The following is a 26096-nucleotide window of genomic DNA, read 5'->3' on the forward strand; positions in this document are numbered from 1 at the left end:
CAAAAAGAGAGAAGAGGGAGCCATACAGGATAAAACCGTGTTTCTATTGCACACACGGTGTTAATTCCAGATTTTGCTCCACTGTTGGAGGAGTAGAGATCAACATTGAGTGCACATTTTCTTTTTTAAGAAAGAATCATGCATATGAGGAATTGTGGCAAGGTTAAATTGCAAAATTCAGATGCGTATATGAGAAATTTTATTCCTATAGGATGGAAAATTCGAGGCCTGTCTAATACTCTGAAGTCATAGGCTCCCTATTTTGCTGGAAAGTTGTGAAGTAGATGTAGGATAAATGAGACAGAGATATTTGCCTACATCTCTCTGTTTGATGCAGAAGTTGCATGCGACTGGAATTGAAATTGTGATAGCAAGCTTGGCTTGATTTGACAGCATTTATGCAGGCAGAGTTTCTGAGTCAGTGAAAAAGGGCCTTAAAATGGATTCCCGTATAAGTCACTAGTTTGTTGCCAAGAACGATGTACAAACCTGTGATGGCAAATGACTTGGGCATTTCACCGGCAGTGAAAGACCTGTACAATAGATTACTTTCATATGTCCTTGCCATCAGTTCACAGATTACCACTAACCTAGGAACTGGCATTAGTAGGCACTTTAAACAGACAAGTGCTGAAGACTAAAAGGCAAATGAAATTGTCAAGGACTGTTTGGCAACAAAACAGTGACATAATTCATAACATTTGAACTGTGATGAAAAAGTTTCTTCTCAGAAAAAAAGTGGAGAAAAACTTTCACTGGTGTACTGGCTTGAATTCTTGTTTGATACTACTTAGGCATAGACTGTTTTGAAGAAGCCAAGGAAAATAATTGTGATGTGCATGCTTGCTTGACCAAGTTTCCCCCGGATGTCCCCAGTTATGTAAGCCTGTGTTGCACATACCAACCTTCCCTGGTTGTGACAGACATTAAACCACTGTGTGTTTCTTCTTCTCAAGAACTCAATTCAGTACTGTTTTGTATCAACACTGGTTTTGTATTCTAAGTGCTTTTCCCTAGGCACATGTTACTAATCAGCTCACAGGATAGTGGTCTTTAAAGAAAATTTTCATGTAATGTTAAATAAACAATCCAATTTCAAAAATTGCTTTGTAGTGGTAAATGTCACAGCAAACAGTGACTCGTTGCATCATACTGAAATAGGCATCTATATTGTTGCTTACTTTGAGCTTCTTTGCAAATTTTTTTAAATGTGCTCTTGACAGAGGTTGTCCTCTTTATGCTTTGCAGAAGAGCCCAATATCTTGGGGAAAGATTTCTTGTGGTTCTCTAACAGCAACTCTTCTAAAAGCCAATAACCCCCCAACTACTTTGGGAATGCTTTCTTTTGCTATTTCATTCAACTAATGCTAATCCTCAGTCATGAGCTGGGAAGCAGTGTTCAGGGATCACCTGAGAGAAAGTTGTTCCAGACTACTGGCTGTGAAATTTTTTTTTTACAGGGTGTAGATGAATTTCACATATCATCTATTTTTAGGCCAGTTTGAGTTATGCTTTAACCTAGTTTCTATGTCGTATGATTATGTATGTCAGTTTTGTTCTGAGATTGGTCTAGCAGTGTATATGAGAAATTAATTTTACTGTTTCTCATCTGCCATGTGTTTTTTTTATTCTTCTCCTTTAATACTTGGTTTTGACCTAAGTTAAATGAAAACCCTTACTTACACAGCATTCTATAAAATTATCAAAGTGTGTCTCTGCAATCCTTTTCTCTATATTTAATTGACCCCTTTTGCATTAGGGACATTCTTTTACTCATTTGAATACTGACTTTAATAAAGCTTTGGGCACTGAAACACTGTTAAACCTCTACATTTTAGATCTCTCCCATCATACCAAAAAGGTTCACTGACACCAAAAAGGAAGCTTTTGGACTGTAACAGATTCTCAGTGTTATTTTTCCTTCCAAACATATCTGTTTTTACAGTGGGCTTTTTCACCTGTCAAGCACATGATGAATTTGAAGTTGCCAGAACATGGGGGACATGGATCAAAAACACACTTTGGCACAATCTGCCTCATTGTCCCATCTGCAATACCAGGACCATGGCAGTGTCCTCCTAAAGTCACTTTGCGGGGACCAAGACTACACTATGACCTGGTGGATACTATTGATCAGGCCATGATAGTTTCTTTTATTCAGAATGAAGTATACTGAGGTTAAATGACTTGACAAGTCTAGAGGAAAGCCAACACGACTGAGCAATTCTTGCTTTCCTGGTCTTGGAAAGCAAGGTCTTGCTTTCCTGGTCTTGGCCAAGGACTGGGTTCACACACAGAAAGCACTTCATGATGTCCATGCAGACATGCAGAAGCTAAGCTAAGGAGTTGATAGCGGCAACTCCAAGCCTGTTTGTGTGGTGACCACACAGTATATTCTTTAAGATGTAGATCTTTCAATCACAGTCTGAACACACAGGTATATGGTGGTAAGCAACACCTGCCGACTTCTCTATGTCTTTTTATGAGACGGAAGGGGAAGGACATACCTATTCTGTTAAGTACAGTCTTAAATTTTCTTAGATACTTCAAGCATTTGGAAAAAGTAATGCCTGGGCTACAGTCATTCCTTATTGAATTTTTACATGATGATCTCTTTTGATAAGTGAGAACAAACTGGGTGAGAAAGAGCTCAGATGAAGATAACTGCTTGATTAGTTTTTCCATGAAGCTGCAGGGAGATTTGGGTATTGGCAATTGAAAATGAAAATGTACAAGCCTGATTAAAAGCTTCATGCTGTATAGCTTCTCCAGAAAAGGGTAGTGTGGCTTAGTATTCATGCGTATGAAATTTTAATAATCTTTTTCTAAGACTGACTTATTGCCACTTATCTGCCAGCAACTCAATTTTAATTCCTAACAAAACAATGGTTAAAATCAACACAAACTACCGGGGTACAGAAGGATGAACAGACTTTCAAGAAAGAATGCAAAAGCAATTCTGCAAACGTGTATTTAAATTGGTGCAAGGTATGAAGGGAGCACTCATATGTGCTAACTTGGATGGTATTGTTAGCAAGATTGAAATGTCAACATAAAACCTTCTATAGGTGACAGCCAAGGTCATTTACATGTATCTGAAGGTTGTACACAAAGATGGCGGGAAGGAATTGTTCAAACAGAAGCACTGAAATTAATAGCGTGAAAATAAGACAGCTCCTTGACAGTGAAATCAATTTGGATGTAGAATAATCTGCCCCAAGGGAAGTGGAAAAGCCTAGATAATTTTTTCACATTTAAAACAAATCTGCTAGTCTTAAGTACTGTGGGGAATAACACTGCAGTGCCTGAAGAAAAAGGGGTGGTGAAAGGAAAAGAGCTAAAGAACAAGCCTCTCCTAGCTCTGATATCCATGTTTCTGTGATGAGATGCTCACAGACCCAGAATCACGGAGTTGTACTGCAGTCCAGCGCAGGCTTAGACCTAGCCAAGCTCACTGCAGCCACATGGGCAGTGTGAAGGTCTTTCTCTCCTTCCTCAAGTCTTTAACTGGAGTCAGAAAGTGTATTGGATGTTTGGCAATGTTGTCCCAAATGCTCCTCTACTTGGTTCAATATTTTTTGCCAAAAAGTAACTTTCCCTGTTAGAGCTGATGTATGTAATCAGCTACTGATCCCACTACTAAATCTTCATGCATGTGAACCTGTCTCAGCATCCTTTATGCAACAACAACGTCAGAAGAGCCCCAGTTATCAACAGTAACACTGGTGTGCACTTGGTAAAGTTTTAGGACTGTCCGATCACCAGCCCAGACCCACAGGTTTTCCTACAGTATTCTGTAGGACCTTTATCCACTTGATCTTAATTCCTCACTTCTGATCAGCTATTTTCTTAAATCTTTTTCATAACTCTGATATCCATTGGCTGCTGGTGTTTCTTTAGGTTTTAAAATGAAATTGAGGGGTTTGGTCTCTATGCAGTCTTTTGAATTAATTTCATTAATAAATAAAGACACAGAAGGTGTTAGTTATCTGTGCTATTAAAAAACCACCAGATTGCTCCTTTATCACTATTTTTTTGTGGAATCATTTATGCAATCAAATGCTGTACACTTGTGCAAGTGCAAACTACTGCATTAAATGGACCATTGCATAAAAATAAGTTGCATAAAGATCTTTATTACTCTTATTTTTGAAGCAGTAGCGGAGAAAGATTTAAAATACCTACATGCTTTCAAATTACTTACGGAAAGATAATTGGATAAGATAATCTTTTGAACTTCTCTTTTGAGTTAAAGGAAGAGTGTTTGCACTTGTAGGTTACTGGTGTAGCAGGCTGAATTACAGCAAGGGTCTGGCTCAGGATTCACCTCAGTGAATCATACCAGGTTAATGGTTTTCATTTAAAGCATTGATTTATTTAGGCCTTACAGTTAACATTATAATAAATAAAGGCATGGGCAAAAAAACCCCAAAGTCAATCTCCAAGAGACTAGTTTGAGGTCTGCATAGGAGTTGAAGCTGCTGCATCTTCCCATAATGCATGTCACATGACCAGTCTCACAGGTAGGATATCAAGTCAGATGGACTTTGACCCAGGTCAGCAGTTCCTGTGTCCCTGTAATCTTCCAAACATGGCCTGTGAGTCGCTAAGACAATCATCACTGAGATGCTTAAATTTAAGTGAACCACAAATAAACATGTGAAATATAGAGCACATATCTTCTGGATGAGTGTTAATGCTTAACTCCGCACTTCTGGAACTTTGTGTAAAATCTTACTAGAAGAAAACCTTGTTCTCTTTCTAATTCTTTGACAATCTATTGCCAATACCATAAACTTTTCTTTTCAACCAATTTTTTAGAAGAAAGGCAAGTACTTATGGCATTATCTATACATACATGCAAATTTCCTACCATTTTATTCAGGATATTGGACAGCAAGTTATAAAATTAGCACACACATGAAGTTTAACGCAGCAAAAATTTCTGCTGAAGCAGCTTAGAAGAAAACAATTAACTCCCAGCTCTAAACTTTGGTATTTTACTTGTGCTAGCAAATTTTCACCCTGTTATATTTAATCTGTGACCGATTTAAACATTGCATTATATATCTTCATGTCAGTGACTCTCCTAAGCATTCTCTTACCTAAGCAGGGATGGTACAAACTTCTTGTGGGATAGAAAACACAGATACTATACCCCTTAATAGCAGGAGGCCACCTAAGAAATAATATTATCCTATAATTGAAACTCCACGCAATTATCAGGATGAAAAAACTGTAAAATCTAAAAAATACATGTATTTGTATTGCTCATTAATTGAAAAAATTACTCTATTAGTATTTTCTTTGACTGACAAGCTTCCAGCAGACAGAAATATTTTTCATCACCTGAATAAATTCAATGACAAATCCTTTATTTCTCAAAGTTTCTACTCTATTTCATTGTGTTTACAAATTGCAGATATTTAGAATTTGTACTTCTCAATAAAATGAAAAATGGAAACCAGACCCACAGGTTTTCTAATTTAGTATGTTTTTCAATTTGAAAGAAATTCTTTCAAATACTCTACTTCTACTGGATTTTTCAAAGAAAGCTATGGAAACATATTTCTTCACTTCAGCTGAGTAAAAGCTTCAAATTTGACCTTATTTTTCACAATTTCAAGAACTATTTCACCTTTCTAAAAAAATAGATTCCTTAAGGCATACCAGTTCCCTGCCAGAGTCAACACTGCTACCATGACATAAATTAAAACCGAAGACTCACTTGTTTTCCTTTATTTTTGACTGTGACCTAGGACCAAGATGCATTATTATTAAATTACTGTGTGTCTTTGTGGAGTGTCTCAAGATATCCTGGAGCAATGAGACACTGTACAGTTAAGTTTTCCTGGCTATGTGCTGTTTTATCATTTGAATTTCATTTGATTACTTCAGCACATGAGTGAAGTTGATGCTGATGACAGCAGTATTTCTAATCTATCCTGGAGAAACGCTGAGCAAAAAATTTTCAGCTCAAAGGGAATGGTCAGGGCAGTCCAATAATGCACGGTCAGATCAATCCAATAATGCAGCCAGTATCCACTGCTTGCCACCATGCTATCATGAAGCATGAAGACAGAGCTGTGGAGGACGTGAAAATGCATGAAAGGGCGAGGGCAGCTGAAAAATGAGATCCAGCTTTTCCTCCGATATGGGGAGAAGTTGTCTTCTCACAGAAACAAGCTGTTCCACAAACAGGAACGATGCTGAGATCTGATTCTTCCATGACACCTAATGCTACCCCCATTTTGGAGGTCTTACAGCCTTTTACAGAACTTAAATCCAACAGAGATAAAATCATAGTCATAGAATATCCTGCATTGGAAGTGACCCACAAAGATCATCAAATCCAACTCCTGGCCCTGCACAGGACCATCCCCAAGAATCACACCATGTGCCTGAGAACGTTGTCCAAACACTTCTTGAACTCTGTCAGGCTTGGTGCTGTGACCACTTCTCTAGGGAGCCTGCTCCAGTGTCCAGCCACTCTCTGGGTGAAGAACCTTTCCCTGACATCAAACCTAAACCTTCTCTCACACAACTTAAGGCCATTCTCTCGGGTCCTGTCATCGGTAACCATGGAGAAGAGATTAATGCCTGTCCCTCTGCTTCCCACTGTGAGGAAGTTGTACACTGTGATGAGGTCTCCCCCTCTGTCTCTCTCAGAAGGACAACACCATAAACTACAGGCTGGGCGTTACCAGGCTCTCCAAATCTGCAGTTTTTTGAATGTATTCAGATTGCAGATTTTCTTCTACTTTTGCCCCAGTACCAAACATTTTAGGAAATCCATTCATCATGTCAAATATCTTTAGCAAAGAAGTGCAACAAAAAGGTGGATAAAATCCACTGTAAATGTGGAAAACTTTTAGATTATGGACTACAGAACTGCTTCTCCATAAAAGTGGTGAAGCCTTGTACTTAGAAAACTTAAGCCTAGTAAAACACTGATGTTAGAAAAAATCTTCATTAGACAGAGTATAGACAACCTAATACACTGCTATACTTTCTGAGAATCAAGGATTCAATTGAGATTATGGCCTATTTCTCTGCATTGGTACACCCAGATCTGCCACAGTGAACCACTAGCACAGTCTCTGTACCTGAGACCAGGACAGGTGTGGCTGCAGGTTCTAGTCAGTGACAATGAAGACAAATAATCTAGTCTCCGTATACACACATAGAAGAAGAAATAACAACAGACTTAAACTGCAGCACTTTAACTATTTCTAATGATGAGGAGAGTGAAGCACCGAAGGGCCATTTGGGAAGAATATGAAATATCTGTTGTGGCAGGTCTTTAAGCAGAGATTAGACAAATCTGGGAGACAGGAGGAAGTCATAAAAGACAGGGCAGGGGTTAGACTTGGTGGTCACCTGAGTTTCCTACAGACCATTTTGCTCTGATTTGATGACTAGGGATGAAAATATAATGATTTTCTAGAGCATAAATTGTTTGGAAATAGGTGGGGTTTTTTGTTGTTTGGTTGTTTCCTCTCCCCCCCCAAATAGTTAATAAACGGTCAAAAGGGTCCTATGTCAGTCACTGGATTTCAGCACTTGGAGGAGAGATGCAGAGTATGCAGAGAGTTTTGTTTACTCCACAATACAGATTTTGCCACCTCAGTCAAGTTTTGCTTTTTCCCTTCATGCCTCAGTGCAGTGTTGCTAGAATGACAACAAAGCAAGAGGATGACCTCACATTGCAGGCAGGGCTGTGATATCTGTAAACAGAATCTGCTCATAAGAAATATTATTAAATGCTATCAAGCTTCTGACTGTCATAATAAATGCATTCGGAGGCATTTGAAGAGGCTGGATGAGTGTGATGTAGGTGATCCGACTGGAACATGAAAAGAACTTAGGATGACAAGCTAAGTGAATAGAAAGAAACCTAATGGGTAGTGATGGAGCAATATGGTGTGGGTCACAGCTCAGGACCTGCACTGCTGATGAGCAGCAGAGCTGCTGGGAGGGATTTTGGAGGAATGGAGAGTTCCTTTCCTTGGCAGGCACCTCATCCATTTGGCACTCTGCTGAGCAGCCTTACTAGGGCAGGCACCCATTTGGAAATGCTTCCCAGTAAACATGGGCCGAATACCCCTCTGTACCCTGACACACACATTAAACATTGAGAGATTGTGTGAGACATGACTTTCATTTCTTTGGGAAATGAAATTGGGTATTTGTCCATAAGACAATATTGTGGAGTCACTAGCCAAATAAGTGTGAAATGAAAAGGGCACGTGGTATCAAAAAACAGTTCTCTGTATAAAATCAAGTTTTACTTAAACATTATGTTTCCAGATATTCAAACACTTCTCTGGAAACAGGCAACATCCATGAATATTAGTAAAAGTGAGATTTTGCTAAAGATCTTTCAAAGAGCTATGGTTTTGACTGTAAAAATATTTTCAAGAGATAGTCAAGAAAGTGTATATGATCTGACAGGGAGAAAAGCAAAAGGTGCTATTTTTGTCTCTTGAAAGACCTGTTATAATTACAACAGTTAAGAAAAAAGCAGATTACTGGCTCATCTCTTTTCACTCTGTAATATTTCGATCATTTGACACTCTTTTTGATTCAGTAAAAAGTCTGAAAAGCACTCAAAACCTGTGGGTTTTAGGATTAGGAGAGAAAAGGCTACTTTTTTTCAGCCTGAAGCTTATGGTAGGGAGTTACCAGGAATTCAGTATGCTGCTTTGGCAGATATATAACCCTGGTCACAGCTAATCATATGTTCTGATCCTTTTGGTGCAAAGGTGAGCATCAGAAGATACTTCGGATATGATCTTGAGTTCAACATAGCATAAAACATATTTTTAAATTAACTAAGTTTATGCTTACATAATTTCTGTAGCTTCCTTCAGCATAAATATCAGACATAAACCTTTGGACCGTTCTATTTTCCATTGATTATCCACAGACCAGTAATTCCCAAAGACTGAGATAGTAAATCCTTAGGAAATCATAACTGTATTTAACAATGAGAAAAGCTGCTACAACAATTATATGAATGAAGCTAGAGGTTCAATTTGGTCAACACAACAGAAGCACAATCTTCGCTTGGTGAAATGAAACTGTTTATACCAGTATTTGTATTCTTTTCCTTACAACAGAAGTGTTAACATCTGTAATTGGTTTGATACTTTTAAAAATGCTAATAGGACCTAGATTTGGATGATGTGTCTGAACCTGAAAAAATAAGTTTCTTTTGGTCAAAATAATTTCTTTCGGTCAAAATAAAAAGAATATGAAAGAAAAATAGCCTGACTGGGTTAAGCTGGAGATCCAGTTACCCCAGTAGCTTTTTCTGAAGTTTTCTAATAGCAGATGTTTAAATGGAAAAGTAGAAGAAACATGATCCTTCCCTGTTTATAACCTCTCTGCTTCTTGAAATCAGACGTTAAAAGATGCCATTGATTCCGTTGCTTGCTAATGTATCTAATTCCTTTTTATTTTATTCCTATTTATTTTTATACAACATCCTGTAATAATGAGCATCAGAATTTAATTATTGCATGGAAAGGTACTACCCATTGCCTTATTTAAACCTGAGATCAGAAGATTTCTCTGGATCTCCCTAACTGTGATTCACATTCACTGTTTTTGTATCCACTCTGATTTTGTAGACTTTAATTTCACAAGCCACGGATTCGAGGAGTAAAATAAAACAAATTTAAAGTGATGTAAATATTCTAAACCACATTTTTAAGAAGTGCTGAGCTAATTTTCTAGATGAAGTAATGCACCCAAGTTTGGCCTTTGAAAAGATTATCCTTTAGCTCTCCCTGCTAATAGGTTTGTCAACTGTATTGCTGAGCATTCTTAACACCTTTTCAGTGATGATCAACTACAAATGTCACCCTATGCATAATACCTTGTATCTTATCTCTGGATTTGGGATTAAAAAATACGTATAAACAGATGAAAATGCCTAAGAATTTATAAACCTGTAGAATAACTAGACATTTTCTACTTTAAAATCAGAGTTATTGCAAAGCAATTGTGGTACTACCTCAGGAAACATTTGTTGTGTGTTATTACCTTTTGAACATTGCTTTTATAGGGGAAGAAAGGACTAGTGGAGTGATTCAGGTAAAATTGCAGGAGGATAACACTTTTACCTGTGCAAACCCCTTAAGGATTCTCTATATTCAGTTAAGTTGTGGTTCTTTTTAAAAAAATGCTTATATGCACATCTCCTGGTCAAATTTAGGAATAGCCCATGAAAAGTCTTCTCTCAGTTTCATCTTTAGAGTAAACTAAAAAGTTCCATTTGCCCACTCAGTCATCAACGTGTGAGCCAAAGGTGCCACAGACACACACAAATTCATTCCTATCTGAATTTTGATTTTAATTTTGAAACAAAAGAGTTTTCCTGGACCTACTGCAGTCCTGTTTATTTGGGCTGAATTGCTTCCAGATTAAAGAAAAAAAAAAGGTAAAAAAGTGAAGCGTGGATAGCTTATACCACTTCTTTTTGAACACTGAAAGACCAAATGGAAATGTTGACCCCTAAAATGAACATACATGTATATTCAAATATGTACTTGAACATTTTATGTGGCAATGCTTAGTTTAAGAGTGAACCCTCCTTCTCTTTGTGCTCTTTCAATCACAGGCCTCCATTATCTTTTCCCAAAACTTTTGAAATTGTGGGACTTCATATGTATATATATTTTTTTTTTTCTTTTTTAGCAAGTACTAAAATAGAAAGCTTGGTCCCAAAAGGGTACAGTGGTCTTGGTCTGTAATTGCACAATTTCCTAAACTCTGAAACAAACAATGATGTTGAGTGGCTGGAAGATTAATGCTACACTGATGACAAAAATGGAAAAACTATTTGGGGAATCAAGAGCTAATTAAATTCTTGACAGACTCACAGGAATAAGGACCATTAGTTATATGAATGAATTATTCCCCTGAGGCTTTGATTATGTACAGGAAACAGACATTTAACAAGTGATTTTATTGGCAATATAAAACTTATTATCTCCCGAAATAAGTGGCAACATTAATTTACAGGGTTGCAAAGCACGGTCATTTCAAACTGAAAAACAGAATTCTGACTCCTGAAGAAATGCAATGAGATGAATCAATTCATTCTTAGTACATTTTGTTATGTATTTTATACAAAAGTTATCTGCATGTGCAAATAATATTCAGAGGCTGAAGACTGATTCCATGTGCCTTATAAGTCTCGAAAACCGGTTTCAATCAGTGCAATTGCAAATGAATTCAGGAACTATTCTGTAGAGCAATAAGAGGGAAGTATTTGAAAATCTGAAATGTTATTTTGCTGGTATATAGAGGCTTGGAAACTACTGCTCTAGGAACTGTGTGTTCATAGCAAGAGGAAATTCTTACCCCATTAATCTGTCTGAAAGGATGGAATAAACAGGGATAAAGAAATTATTCAGTACAGAGGGAAAGTGAAGCAAGAAGAGATTAAGAATGAGTATTTCAAACTATGCAAAGGCCACAGCAACAGTAGGTCTGGAAGGGACCTGCTGAACCACTTGGTTCTTTCCCTTGCTAGCACCCACCTATGACCATGTTCTCTCATCACACAGTTTTGGCCCTGCCCTGTTTTTTTTTCAGCCAAACAGGACTTTTTCCTAATGGTTTCTGAATCTCTGTCTCATAGTCTGCTCACAGAAGCCCTTAGTTGTAAATCCCATGCATGCCAACTGGACTGTTTTCAAAAATAAATCCCTGCAAATGTCAAGTATTTACTACTGCTACAATTGCAAGTTACACTTCTGCAGAAAAATACCTTAACAGCCAGGACTGTGGGCATTTCTCATGCTGTAATGCTTGCCAGCCAGATGGCAACACACAAGATATTAGACATCAGGCTAATGAGAACTGCTGACTGTTGGGTACAATCACAGCAATGCTGTGGAGTGGTGACAGCAGGAACGCTGCTCTATTCAGGCACGGCTGGTGGAAGGGAACTCTCATTTTTTGTGTTGGTTTGCCACTGTGCCTGCTGTGAAACACACCAGTGTTCAACGTCTGTCACAACTGTCAAAGCAGAACATCCAAACCCTAAATTTTTGCATCTGGGACTTCTTAACTTTCAACCCTTGATTTGATATTTAACAGCTTTTGAAGCCAGAGAATTTACACTTCTGGCCCTATTTCATTGAACGGTTATCCATCTGCATTAATTTTTCAAGTCTTTTCTTCCCTATCCCTCATTTAACTAAAATCACAGCTATCACAGAATGCTTTAAATTTTTTTAGTATCTTCCCATTAGGAGGCACTGTCATTCAGTATTATTATAAAAAGAATAATTGAATATTTCAAAGATTATATATTATATATATAAATATATAGCTTATTAGAATATATAAAATAATTTTATATATATACTAATCTCCTGTCTATATTTCGCTATTCTGTAGGTTTTGTTGCAACAACCTAAATATTCCTTATGATGCTAAAATTTTCTCTACTCTGAAACTTATAAAACAGTTGCAAAGTGCAATTTCAAAAGGTTTCACTATTTACCTACCCCTTTTGCGTCAATTACACCAGGTTTTGCATTGAATTTCACCGTCTTCAAACGTGCACGCTCCTTTCTTTCAACTCTGGGGATAAGAAGCACAAACAAAGAAACACATGTTGATTATATCAGCATTTTGTATGATACATTTGATATCTGCTCTCCCAAGACTTACTATACATAAAGCAAGCATTTAAAGCAAATTTCATAAATTAAAAAGAGAGGTCTCTTCCTCAGCCAAGCACCAGTTTTCTAGTAAACACAGGACTGGGTTTGAGGAGCCTTGGCTGCCCTGCACCAGCAGAACAGCACTGCCTCCTAACACACATGGGAGTGTGGGAAAAACATGCCAGGGACAGATTTACTCTCTCTAATTTAAGCTGTTCAAAAATGAGGCAAAATTTAGAGTTCTTCTATGGTCAGAGGAATGAAACAAGGATAGAGAGAGGATGAGCTGTGCACCTTAGTGCACTTTACGGTGGAGTAAATTTTAAATCGTACAAATAACGTAAAGTGAATCCCACAATTCACTTAAATATAAGGTTAGTCATGTCCTTACCTTGATTAATATGGACGTTATTGTAAAAGTGACATCTCCTACCTTTGCAAAATCATCTACAGAATCTATCACTTGACTCAAGTAAAAAAATCTGATAATCCACTGGCTCAAGTAAAAAAATCCAGTCATCTACCTGAAATTGAAATTCTAGCCCTATTTGTCTAAATTGGCAATTGCTTTAAGAAATCTAAGTTGAATCTTGCAAAGCTAGCTTATAAGAGGTCAATACTGTGTTTTTACTGGACAACAAATAGTTGGGAAAAAAGTGAGGTTTGTTATATCCTCCAAAGTGGTCCTCATATGGCCTTTTTTTCCAACTTTCACAGTTTCCCACAAATGTCAATAGAATACATTCGTGCAAATCTTTTGGTTTCTAAGTCTGGGTAGTACGAATACATAGTTTCTGATAATTATTTTTAAAAATAAAAACTCAAGTGTTTTGATAGAATGATAATTAACACAACATGTTTCCTTCTGTCTGAGTAGGCTTATATATGTCCTACTGAAAAACAGTGAATGTTGGTTACTATAGCTACAGTTTAAATTTAGATTAAATGCATTTCTCTGTACGTGTGGAATATTCACATGGAAACAGCTCAAATGCAACTTTCAAACTAAATCTATGTTATTAAAAAGCCATGAACAGTCTCAAACTAAAATTAGAAGATGAAGTCCCTTGGTAGTACCAGTAAAAATGAAGACTTGAGGCTGTGTAATTGCCTAAATAGGATGGATACCTTCCGAGGAAATAATTAGCACAAATGAACACAATATTCTACTTATGAATCTGTGTTAACATTTAAACTCATTCCAGCCCTGCCTAACTTCCTAAAACATCTGTTTTTAACTATTTCTTATTCACTGCATAAAGTAATTTGGAAATTAACCCTGAAGAGTGAATATTATGAAGTTTATAAAAATTGCATTAGCAGCCATGGAGGCATTGCTGCCTTCTAGAGGCATAGCAGACAGATAATAAACTGCAGAAACATTCTGCATTGCCTTAAGAAGTTTTTAAATAGTGTCATTAAGTGTCATTAATCCTCCAGGCAAACAAAGCAACAATGTTCATATATGCTCAGCATGCCTACTGAATATTCCAAACATTTCATCATCTGACACTGTGTTAAGGGTAGCACACAGTGTTGCCTCCCATTACAATTTTCCTGACACCTTCCACAATAAAACTGTTCTCAGTTACTTATAATTTAGCTGAACTATAAACTTCTGAGCTGAAATTTTCTATGTTTCAGGCTGATTACATTACTGTTACTGCCTGAACTGTCAAAGAAATAGGTTAGCTATTAGAAAAAGGCTAGGACAAAACAAATGGTTTTGTCCAATTTATAATATACTCTTAAAGTGCTTCAGCTCAGGTTCTCTATTGCCTTCATGTCTTTGGTTTGGGACTTGAATTGTGGCAGTGGGTTGGTCTAGTGGTAGGAACAACCTCTCTTTTTCCTGAAGGAATCAAGTTTCTGAAAAGCTTTGGTTTTACGTGTTCTGGAGAACTCTGTTTGAATTTAGCTTTGGTTCTTCAAAAATTTAATCTTTGTTGAAATGGTCAAGATGCAGGACTGCAATGAACTTTTATGTTCCCAGAATTTCTCATCTGGGCTACCAGGACACTTTTGCCATAGACAGAGCTAAAAAGGGAAGTAAAATGATGAAGATACAAAGTTTTGAATACCAGTTCTTTTAGATTCATTCATCCAGCTCTTAGAAAATATGCTTTTTAAAGGAACACTAATTCAAACATTTTTGGCACTTCTGAATTTTCAGGGTTGTAATTGCTATATTTAAAGAAAAATAAAGTTAACTGCCTTTACTTCCCAAATTAAAAAGTAGTTTAGGTCCAAAGGGTTATTTGCAGCAGCTGATACATTTTGATCCATCATCTGAAGAAATTGCTTATATATAGGAAGGAGTGTTTCACTTTAAACTGTAACCATTTTTCATTCACCACTGCTGCACAAAGTAGGATTATGGGGAGTTGTGCAAAAACATGAAGAGAAGGAGGAGGACTCCTGTCTGCCAAATTTGCAGAGGCCCAGATATGCAGCCCTGACTTGCCTGATGTACACATTGCTGCTGTGCCCCTTTCTAGTTATATATTTGCTTGATACAGCTACACCTAAGGGATCAGGAAAGCATAAGTACCATTTCCAAAACAAATTCATGGCTCAAGTCCCATTTTCAAAAGTGCCTGAGAGGTCACCGACACTGAAAGAGAATTCAAGAAATGTTGAAAGAAACCTACTCCCAGCATTCAAACATAACTTGGGAGCTGAAAAGCTCTGAGCCCCGAGCACCATCTAGCACAACTGATGGGGATTTCACCTCCATCTTCCCACCCATTCTCCAAGCATAACTCCCTGCAGAAACACAGCTGTGTACAGGGAAATTATCTAAGACCATCTGAGATATGGGACAGTTGGAGTATATGCTGTATACTCACTTTCCCTTTAAAACATTCCTGGTAGTAGACAAATTTTGGCCCTTTTTTTCGGAGATGGTCAAGATTCACTCTCTTCTTCCCATGTAAAGCTAAAAGGGTGGAGCAGTACATTGAAAACATACTTCAGCCTTCAGGTTCCCTCACTAGCAAGTTCAAGACTTCAGTTCTTTGGGGGGCTGTTCTCTTCCTGCTCCTCTGAGGAACTTATTATGGGATGCAAGACTTATTACACTGCAATGTCTATATGCTTTTGTGTTTCTGGCCACATGTAGCTGTTCTAAATGGGCCTGTGGGATTTTTCAAAATGAGACTTTCAGTTCTTCATGCTGCAAACAAGAAAAAAAATCAAATATAACTCAACAAGACATGAACTGTGATTGCCCGTTGTTGGAGTTTAATGGACCAGTTTTGTCAGTGCCTTTCTAAAAGCAGAGATGTAAAATATGAAGTGAGACATGCTTTAATTTTCAATAACAGTATTCATCACTGGTGTAGAATACAGATGCAAATTGCAAATTGGTTTCAATGATGAAATAAAATTGTAACAGTAGCCTAATTTGCACAGATTTGGCATTGAGGTGTTTTGCACAATGAAAGTTATTTCCAAATCCAGCATGAGTACTGTAGTGAGGAGAGTAGCAAATAGGAAAAAGCAATGCAAAATGGGTACTTGAAAGACCTTGCTATAATTTGTATCTTTATTAGTATGTCTCTTCTTATCTTGCTTCCCCATTTCCAGGTCATCTGCATTATATTTGTTTTGCCTGCCCATCAAGGGAGAGATAAGTGAAAATACATACATACTATTTATAGTTTAAATCAGTGGTCTCAGTTCATAGCTTTTTATTGATTCCATCCTTTACACTGCTTACTATTGTTCATGCGAGGTCTGAGCTTACCAACAGATTCCCATTCTCAAAATTATTTTTGAGCATTCCTGAAGTAGCATTTTTGCAACTGAACACGTATCTTTCAGTAGGAGAGAATGTGCTCTGGTTCAGCTCTCCGTCGTCAGTGACTTGCTTATAGAGAGCAGCTCAACTCCTAGTCCATATTTATGACAAGAGTAGACCTAATGACATTAGGAATTGAATTCTCATAAAATTGTAGAACAGTCTTTTCCTGTTTAAAAGCTAACAGCTGTTTTCCTTTGGCACAAAAGTCTCCCATCATTGCAAGAGCACAGGAAGAGGTTTATACCTACATATACATACCGATTTTATTCCATACTTAATTTTTCCAATTAGATTAGTAGGTATAGTCAGGTAACTTATTTTAGACAAAGCTTACATGATTATGCCATGTTAAAAAGTTTTATCATCTAAGCATTAGAATCTTATGGGATGTTTAGAAAGGTAGACAATTTATAGAAAACCATTAAACACAAAACTCACTTGAGTGGATAAACATGCCCTTCTGCCAAGCTGAGCAGAATAACAAATTTAAGCTGGCTTTTTGCCCACAGGGACTTCTGTGCTGGGAAAACCTCGTGTTTCTTGTCCTTAAATGTTTGTGAAACATTGGGTTTTATGTACTTTTCCCCCCACTTTGCTCTGAAAGAAGAGCTTCATTACATGTGTTTGTGGGGAGAATGTTGTGTATTTGAGAATACAAATATCAGGCTGGTACCATCATACACCTCCAGCTGGTAACAACAGAGATATAAGTTGCATAACATTTTGCAGTCAGATGTACTTAAACTACCTAAAAATGAGTATCTTAGAATGATGTCCAGCCTGACAGCAGTTTTGTGACTGCACATCTTAAAGACAATAGAAAGATTAATGTAATTATTTCAGTGTTTTAAGGCCAAATCCTCACTGTCTGCAGTAGTAAAAGTGGCGAGAATTAATGCTCAGCCATTCTGGGGCAATCTGTGTGAAATCTCAGGCTGTATTTCAGACCCACAGACTCAAGTCAAGCAGATATGAACACATCATAGAAAATACTGAAGCTTGACATTCGTGAGGTGGGAGGTTGCTGTTGTGGGGGGGCTTGCAATGTAGGAGCTTGTTTGTGTGCAGGGACTCAGCAAAGAAAAAGTGAAAAGAACTGGAGGTGTAAAATCAATGCTACAGCAAATTAAAATCTCTTTACTACTGAATTAGAGTATCTGTTTAGGAATTTAATACACTCTGACTTATGCACATTGGTTTTGTGCATTTTGTTCATTCTAATGTGAGTGTTTCCATGGGCAGGCAATCTTAGACATAGGCTGCTCAGCTTGCTGCTGCCCTTTATGGGAAGCTTAATTTGTTTTTTTTTTCATATGAATAATAGGAAGGACAACAAGGCAAATAAAAATTCTCACGATCAAAAGCACAGCACATGTAGAAATTCTAATCTAAATCTATACATATATACATGTAAATGTAACAAAAATCCAGTATAAATCTAATTCTGTTGGTCATTTTACTATACATAGTAATTTTCAATGATAAGGGAGCAATTCATATACATAAACATAGCACACTGGCAATACTGCAGGCTGCCTGAGACATTGGTACAGAGCTGGTAGTTATGTTCCCTCATCCTGGACATCCTTCCTGATATAATTGTGCCTTACTGTCACCTTAAACGTAGCTTGGATAAATCTTTTGGGAAGATGTGGAACCAAGAAAAATTTGGCCTGAAATGTTCATTGATTAATACTATATAATAACTATTTTGTGATTGGTAAATTGCAACTGAAGTGGTTTGCAACCTCTTATGCTGAAGTCCCATGCTTTCCAACACCAACATGATACAATACCACAACACCTTTATAGCATTATATTTGGTTCCTACCCAATTGGCTACTCAATCCCGTGGTTGAGAACAACAGCTGTAATGAGACAATAAATACATACTGACAAATGGACAAAATGTTTTCAGATGTAGAAATGGTTGCAATTGTATTTAAGAACTGAAGGGTACTGAGAATTTAATTTTTGTTAATCTCCATAGAGGTCATTGGCTCACTGGTTCACGAGATTTGGTCCTTGCACAGATCAGTGGAGAAACATGGGGCTACCCCCATTTCTTTGTGCTGCCTCTTTCAGTAACCTCCTCTAGCTGCAGTGTTGCCCTCCAATACTCCCTCTTAAAGCCTGACTTTTCAATTTAACTATAAAAAGGGCAACAAGTACACACATTGGCAGCAGGACTGAAATCTAAGGACAAAAAATCTTTCAAATGCTATTAAATCACTGAGAGGTATAGTTTGGTAATGTATCCAACATCCTGGAGAGACTAATGAGTGGCAGCTCCCCTATAATTCTAAATTATGATTTCTTCTGGTATATCACTTATGTCATAGAGGAGTCTTGATTTATCATTCAAAATTTCTTTATATCAGTTCATGCTAAAATGTCACTGCATGATGGGTTGTCCTGTAAAAAAATAAAAAACCCTATATACATGGAAAGCAATCATCATTACATGGCACCTCAGAGAAGTAATATAATGTACTTGTTATTGCTTTATGTGTTTATATACATACATACATACATACATATACATATATTTGTGTACATGTGTATATCTCTCTCAAAAACAGAACTGAAGTGGTCACTGGCTTTCAGAGGTATTCTATAATGATTTAACTCATGGAAAATGCAGTAATTATATCTTAGCTGTTGCTATCTCAGGAGCTGAGATAGCAAAGCAGATAACTAAGAGATTAACCCTGGAACTAACAATTCCTGGATCTCTACAGCCTCTCCCTGGCTCAAAGTGCAAAAAACACCAAAGTGCAAAATCCCACAGGATAGTATTCCACAGGCAGGAAAAGGAATATAAGCACAACACCAAAACCAAACCCCACCAAACCAACCCCTCAGAAAATGCAGACCCTATAATAAAAGATACAGAAATGAATGGGGGATTGAAAAACATAACACAAATATAAAATCCCTTCAATTTAAAACATTGAAGGAAGTTGGGCTTTCACTAGTCAGAGCCCAAGAAACAGCTACAGACTTTCTTTTATTCCTTCCTTTCTATCACAATATTTTACTGATAGATATTACATACGTTATATGACATATAATAGAATGTTTATAGAAATAATCCCATATAAAGTATAAGATGCATAGCATTCTGGAGTCAATAGCTTAAATGAAGGTCTCCATGCCCTAGTACCCTATATTTAGTCAGATGAATCCCAGGCCTTTAGATAAAGCCTCTTACAGTCAATAATGCATACCTGCAGAGGAAATTCAACTCTGAATTAGCACAAGTATGATGAGCTTTATTTTCTTTAACTCAGCCCTGTGCACATTGATTTCTCATTCTCCCCTTGGGTGGTGTAAATGACCACAGAAAGTGCTGGCAAGAGCTCACCAGTATTACTGGCTCCAGAATCCACAGAAAAGAAACAATACTCACTTTTCAGTGCATTGGAAAAAATAACCTTGTGCCACTGAAACCTTATGATCTAACAGCAATGTCCTCCCATTCCAGCTCAGGTGTATCACGTCATTATATTAATGCAGACAGAAAATCAGATGCCATTGATTTTTCCAAGCTTCTCAGATTCACTAGTGAAGAATCAGGATAACAAGTGGAGAGCATGGTAACTATACCTGCATCTTTTAAAAGACTCTTATTTTTAGTTTCTAACTAACCTATTTTCATCTTGTCTCGTCTCTCTTTTTTTAATTTTAATTTTTTTTTCATTCTGTTTTCTCCCAGCATTTCCTAAGCTACATCTTATTCCTAGGCTCTCTTATATGTCTGACCTTGACTAGAGAACCTCTGTCTTTTGTCCTTGAAAACACCACTGTGCGGGTAACCCAATAAGCTTTAGGCACATACAACCTCTTCACCTTAGAGGATATACAATTCCACATCTTAATTAGCTGCTTCGCTTTGCCATTTCCCCCTGTATAGTTCTTTTATTATGTAAGACAGCTTTTTGTAGTTTTTCATAGGAGACACCACACTGTGAGTGAGCTTTGTGCACTTCCCTTAGTGTTAACTGAATAAACTTCCCTCTTTTTCCATCTGTGATCCAATCGTGTCATTACAACAGTGTTTACTGTAGCAGGTAAGTATTCCTTTTTAAATATCTAGAAACTAAATCTGGTTAATGAGCACATTTTTCTGCCTTAAAAGTTATAACCTAGTTTTTATTTCTATCTATTATCCAACTTCAAAATTGCTCTTTGCTGAAAAAACAGGTGTGGTTCCTATTCAAATATGGTCATGATTAGAGAAAATAAGGTCCTTACAGGGCTCATGTGAACAAGGTACTTGATGGCCTTTCAGTTTACTTTTATATGTTTAGAATAACGAGTACCATAAGCTCTATTAGTACCTGGGCCAACTCTCTTGAAACAGCAGCGGGTGCTCTATAGAGTATCAAGCATCCCATTTCCCTACCTTAAAAAATGGGCATGATATTTTTTCATATTAATGCTAAAGCTGAAATAGCTAAGAATAAAAAGTTTATATTCAGTATGAGAGCACTGCTGCAAAAGGGAAATATAATATGTTTTGACAGATTTCATTTTCCTCCTACCCTTTCAGTTCTTGACCTTTCTATAGTAACTATCAACAGAGGCAGGAAGTAATACTGATTTGTGTACTCCTTCTGATACTATCAGAGACTTGTGGCAAATTTTACAAAAGCATCTAGACAGAATAAACAATACAAACAATGAGAGAGATTCAGATGTCTGTTCTCTCTCCAACAGTCACCACGAATCCATCACAGAAAAACAAAGATTCAGATTTAGCTTGGAGAGCAGCTGAAAGTTCCTTCATTTACATTATATGAAAAATTTACTGTGATATTGATTATCCATCAGTTTCCAGGCAAGCAAAGACTAAGAGATTTTGAAGCTAAAGATGACCATTATATAATTTAGCACCATTTTTTTACATCACACAGGCTGAGAAGTTTAATTCTATTAGTCTCTCAAAAGAAAGACATAGAGTCTTGATTTGAAAATGTCAAGACATTCATTACAGTTTGATGCTATGGCTAATCACCCTGACATTAAAACATGCGCTCCACTTCAAATTCAGGGCTAATTCCCAGGCTTGGGTTCTGGTTATTCTTCTTTCTGCAGAAGCTCTTTAGTAGACGGTGATCTCTTCCTCTTCCCCTCTTTCTTTGTGAAGTTACTAATCCCCTACAATTGAGTCACCTTTTGAGTTTCTTTTCAGTATAGTTAAACAGTCTGAATTCCTTAAATCTCACAGCAAAAATTGTCTCCTCCAACTCTTGAAATAACTGTGGCATTTTCCTCAACTTCCCCCAGACTTTTAGTAGATTGATGCACACTGTCTTTGGAAAAAAAATTAAATATTTTAACATAATGGCCAAGGATGTAAAAAGAAAGAGGCAGCACTCACCTCCTCTTGCTGGGTATAACTCCCATTTCCTCACTGTCTCCCTCCAGAGTGACCCTCCTCGCCTGCCACCATTCATCGTCTGAGGCGTTGATGACATGAAGGATGTCCCCATACTTAAAACTGAGTCCTTGGCTTGGGAGGCCACTGTCTTTGCTCTTGTCATAGTCAAACATGGCTCTGTGAAAGGAAATAAAGATATGAAGACAGGTGATTACATCAGTCTTGGAAACATTTACTCTGAAGAACTAATCATATTTTACGTTACAGCTAACCTTTGCTTCTTTCCAAAAAGCCCCTCTTGTCAACTTGCCAACAGCCATGTGTGGCTGTTGAGCCTGTGTTTTTTTCAGACTTTCTTTTGGTCAGACAGGGGTTGTCTGGCCCACAGGGGTGCATTGGGAGGACTAAACATAAGGGACCAAACCCACACTCGGTGTAATGCATTTCTTTAGGTGAATGGATGCATATATCTTAGCATCTAGATCAGACTAGAAGTGAGCTTTCAAAGGGAATCTCTTGATTATTCCCACTCACAGTGCTTTGGTTGATGTCCTGGAGCTGTGTTGGGTTGCCAACATTGTATTTCTAAAATTTGAAACTAAACAGACAGATGCCCTGACTGGAGTAGTGCTAGTCTGACATACACCCCCCAAATGCACCTAGGGTGCAGACAGCACCACAGATTTCACTCCCTGTGTTCAGTCCCCTGGTAGTACAGCATCTGATCAAGCAGCCCTAGCTCTTTTCTTCAATGCTGAAGGTGTTTCCCATCAGTTTGAAGTGGACCTCCACCTTGGGTATGCCTATACAAAAAAGCCCCATGTATAGGACATGTATGTGAACATAGGATGTATATCTAAATCCAAGGACTCCATAAGCACAAACTGAGAGCCAGCTTTAAGGCACCTGGGTATCAGACTGTGTTTGGGTATAGTTCAGCATGAATTTGCTGCCTAAGTGTTTAACCTAGATCCTGGGAAAGACTTTCAGCCTGCCCTGAGCTCTGTATTACCAAGTTACAGTGATACCAACTCTGAGCCTCATTCAGTCCTATGCCTGGCACCTACACCAGCAGTCTTCAGGGTAGATGTACCCCAGTTTTTCAGGGGAAGACCCTGCACATGAATCCCAGCAAGACTGCAAATGAGTGCAGGTCACTCATTGGAGTTACCTAGCTAAAAATCGAGATCTTGGTTTCTTACACCAAAAAATACTTGGAAATACTTTTCCTATATAAAATATCGTTTAAAGATCATGCCTGTCAAGAGCTGATATTTATTTCCTATAGGGAAAATGATATGATTATAAACCTGGCTACAGAAATGTTAGATCAGTAAAATCCCAATGTGTCTGATAACTCCTACTCTTTTATTGTCAGAAATAAAACCGTGCCAATCTCTTCATTGGTACACACTTCTTTGAGAAGGATCTGATGTAATTAATTGTTGTGCATTGTAGTATAACTGCAAAGAATGATTATAGCAGCTTTGTGGGTAGATTTAAAACACTCAAGGCTACCTCTTACAATAAGGAGAACTTTGAAAGAAGTTATGACTATAAAAGAGTTGTGACTATGCACTCAAAATAATTTAAAACTCTCATAAACACTCATTCTGCATGGAAAGTATGGTTCAGTAGGAAGAAAAATGCTACTGAAATATGTCTTCTTTTAAAGAGTTTACAGTCTTGTACTAACATCTTCAAAAATGCCCAGATAATTCCCTTCTCTGAGGATAAAGACTGCTGAATTTTACATAAGCCATAAGCTTAGTTACGCTTGTGCCTTTCTTGGTAAATGTTCTTGGAATGCATGTAACCTTTGGAAAAAAATGATGGCTTAGTAATGGAACAGTTTCTTTAAAAACTTGGCTATATCTGACTAAATATTTACATTCATAAAGGATTCTTATTAGTATCAGTCATCTGCTGCTTCTCAAATACAGCTTTCTGTGAGGACATTTGATGAAGAACCTTATATATCCAGTTAAGTATCATTAGACACCTCTGCTTAACCAATTAATGATACCTGATCTCTGGAAAATGGCAGTGCATACACAAACAGGCATACTAATGTATCACCTTGTTGGTGTTGCCCTTTTCAGCATGCTGTGGTCAGAATTTTACCATTATATTGAACAGTCACTGTCTTAAAAATTCACTGAATAATTGTGTACCTTGCCATGGAAGCCTATCAACATCTCAAAACCCCTAACTACACAGTTGGCAACTGTGCTGATTGCTGGGCAGATGTCATATAATCCTGATTCCAGGAACAATTAAATTACCCAAAATGAAGGACAATATCTTCTGTTGCAGATAATAAGCAAGACTGCCATATCCCAGATGTAAAACACCTGCCATACCGGAAATGCTCTGTATTTGTCGAGTTCTAAGACTGAGGTGGTGTTTCAAAAGCTAAGTAGTTGAAAGAAAGTAGGACAATGTTCTTTGTCCTTGAACAGACTTTTTCACTTCAGAGCCCACGTGTTAACTTAAAATCAGACTGCCATCATGCTAGCTGATGTTAATGACGAATGCAGATGGCAATGTTTGCCACTGACTTGCTTTGATTGGAGTAATCATGTGCAATGCTAATTAAAATGAGATTATAGATCTCAGACAAGAGAATTTTTGAGCATACTTTTCACTGAAAGAAAGATTTTGTGGCTGATGCTCTACAGATGTTGATTACTCCATTAGCAAATGAAAATGACATGAGAGCTGACTTCAGTGCTCTTTCCTAAACATTTCAAATTAAGAGCCAGGTCTAAGTTGGTAACACAGCCGTATTTTTGCTTACAACTTTGATAACATTTCTGGCTTTGTAAAACATACTTCTGCAAGTTGGCTGCTGGCCCAGCTGTAAAGCAAATGGAGGTCCTCGCTCTAGGCACCGTTGTATGCATGTAGAAGTGAACATGACTACCTTGGGCAATAGGGACACCTGGGCATTCTCATCCTCACCACCTCAGGATGCAAGTGTAATTTGGATCTCTATTGTGTCCAATTGCAAAATCTAGTTTGAGAGGCTGGCATGTCATTTCTAATTTTCTACCTGATGAACAGCACCCAGTTCTGTTTGTGCTCAGTCTTGCAGATGTATGTAAAAATAACACCTCTGCATCTGCTGAGTGTCAACTGAAGTGATACAAAACTAATGCAGCCAGACCTCTTGTTTGGTGAAGGAACTGGGCAGGGCAGACAGAAAAAGATGCTTTTTTTTGCTTTGCCCGTTCATGTTTTTAGACAATGATATCCAAGTCTTACAGGACACTATGCTGCATTCTGCAAGCACTGAAACTTTCATCGGAGTCAAGCTCAGCCCTCAGCAAAGTCTATTTGTTCTATGTAAGCTTCTTTACCCAGATAACATACTAAAGTATGTTAGAAACCTTAAGTGGGTTCTTCCATGCCATGGGCATTATTGGTGGAAAGGTTAAAAAATAGTGGCATCTTTGCTAAATGTTGTGTGTTGAGGAGAGAACATAAGCAACTCAATCCAACAAGAAAGCCCCCCTTGCAAAGAGCAACCATCATTCCTCTCTGAGAGATGAGCACCATATTTTCCTTTCAGTTAGAGAAGGACCAGAAAAATAGTCTTCCAAAATGAGATGTCTAATAGTGTGACAGGATAGACCCACTCTGATAAGACCTAAAATCCAATCAAGCTATAATGCAACCCATCGTGCAAGATCAAATGCTGAAGCCAGAGTGTTGTCTTGGTTTTAATGATACTAAAACCATCCTGGTTCATCACACTTCAAATACACATCCTGCTTTTTTGAAGTCTGATTGGACAGATAAGCTGATAGTTGGCCTGTAAATGTGTGACTAGCAGTCAATCACTTTATAATGTAAAAGTCCAGTCCTCTTTCATACATTCAGGTTCTTCTGATGTAACCCTTCTTGGGGGGTACGTGTGGCGATTTCTCCCTTGGGCGGGGGATGCCCCCCAAGGTTACTCCTTGAGATTAAGAGATCTCCTCATGAGTATTGGTATTGGTGAGTTACATCAGATCTCTACTTAATAATTATTTCTTTTTGCTAGCTTTAATATAACTGCTTCAATAATTGCTTTGTTACAGTGGGTCAAAAGTGGTTCCATCACATCTCTGTAATTCCTTAAATTTAAACTATTGACATAATCCGAGGCTAAGATTGGATGCAGCCTTGCCTAGACTCCTCTCTGAGAAGGAGTTTAGAAAGCCAAGCAGTCCTT

General features: G+C 37.7%; 1 protein-coding gene across 19 annotated transcripts in view; it reads right to left on the minus strand.

Moving 5' to 3' along the window:
• Window positions 1-26096, minus strand: part of DLG2 (discs large MAGUK scaffold protein 2) — a 1039246-nt gene that overhangs the window by 29542 nt on the left and 983608 nt on the right. For all 19 annotated transcript variants that reach the window (XM_027677513.1, XM_027677512.1, XM_027677530.1 and 16 more), the window contains 2 exons: window positions 21878-22054; window positions 12528-12603 (listed from right to left, as the gene is read on the minus strand). In XM_027677513.1, coding sequence (XP_027533314.1) covers window positions 12528-12603; window positions 21878-22054 — 253 coding nt within the window. The remainder of the gene's footprint in view (window positions 1-12527; window positions 12604-21877; window positions 22055-26096) is intronic.

Source organism: Neopelma chrysocephalum, unplaced genomic scaffold (genome assembly GCF_003984885.1).
Source record: "Neopelma chrysocephalum unplaced genomic scaffold, ASM398488v2 Primary Assembly neopelma1_43, whole genome shotgun sequence".
Taxonomy (NCBI): Eukaryota; Metazoa; Chordata; class Aves; order Passeriformes; family Pipridae; genus Neopelma; species Neopelma chrysocephalum.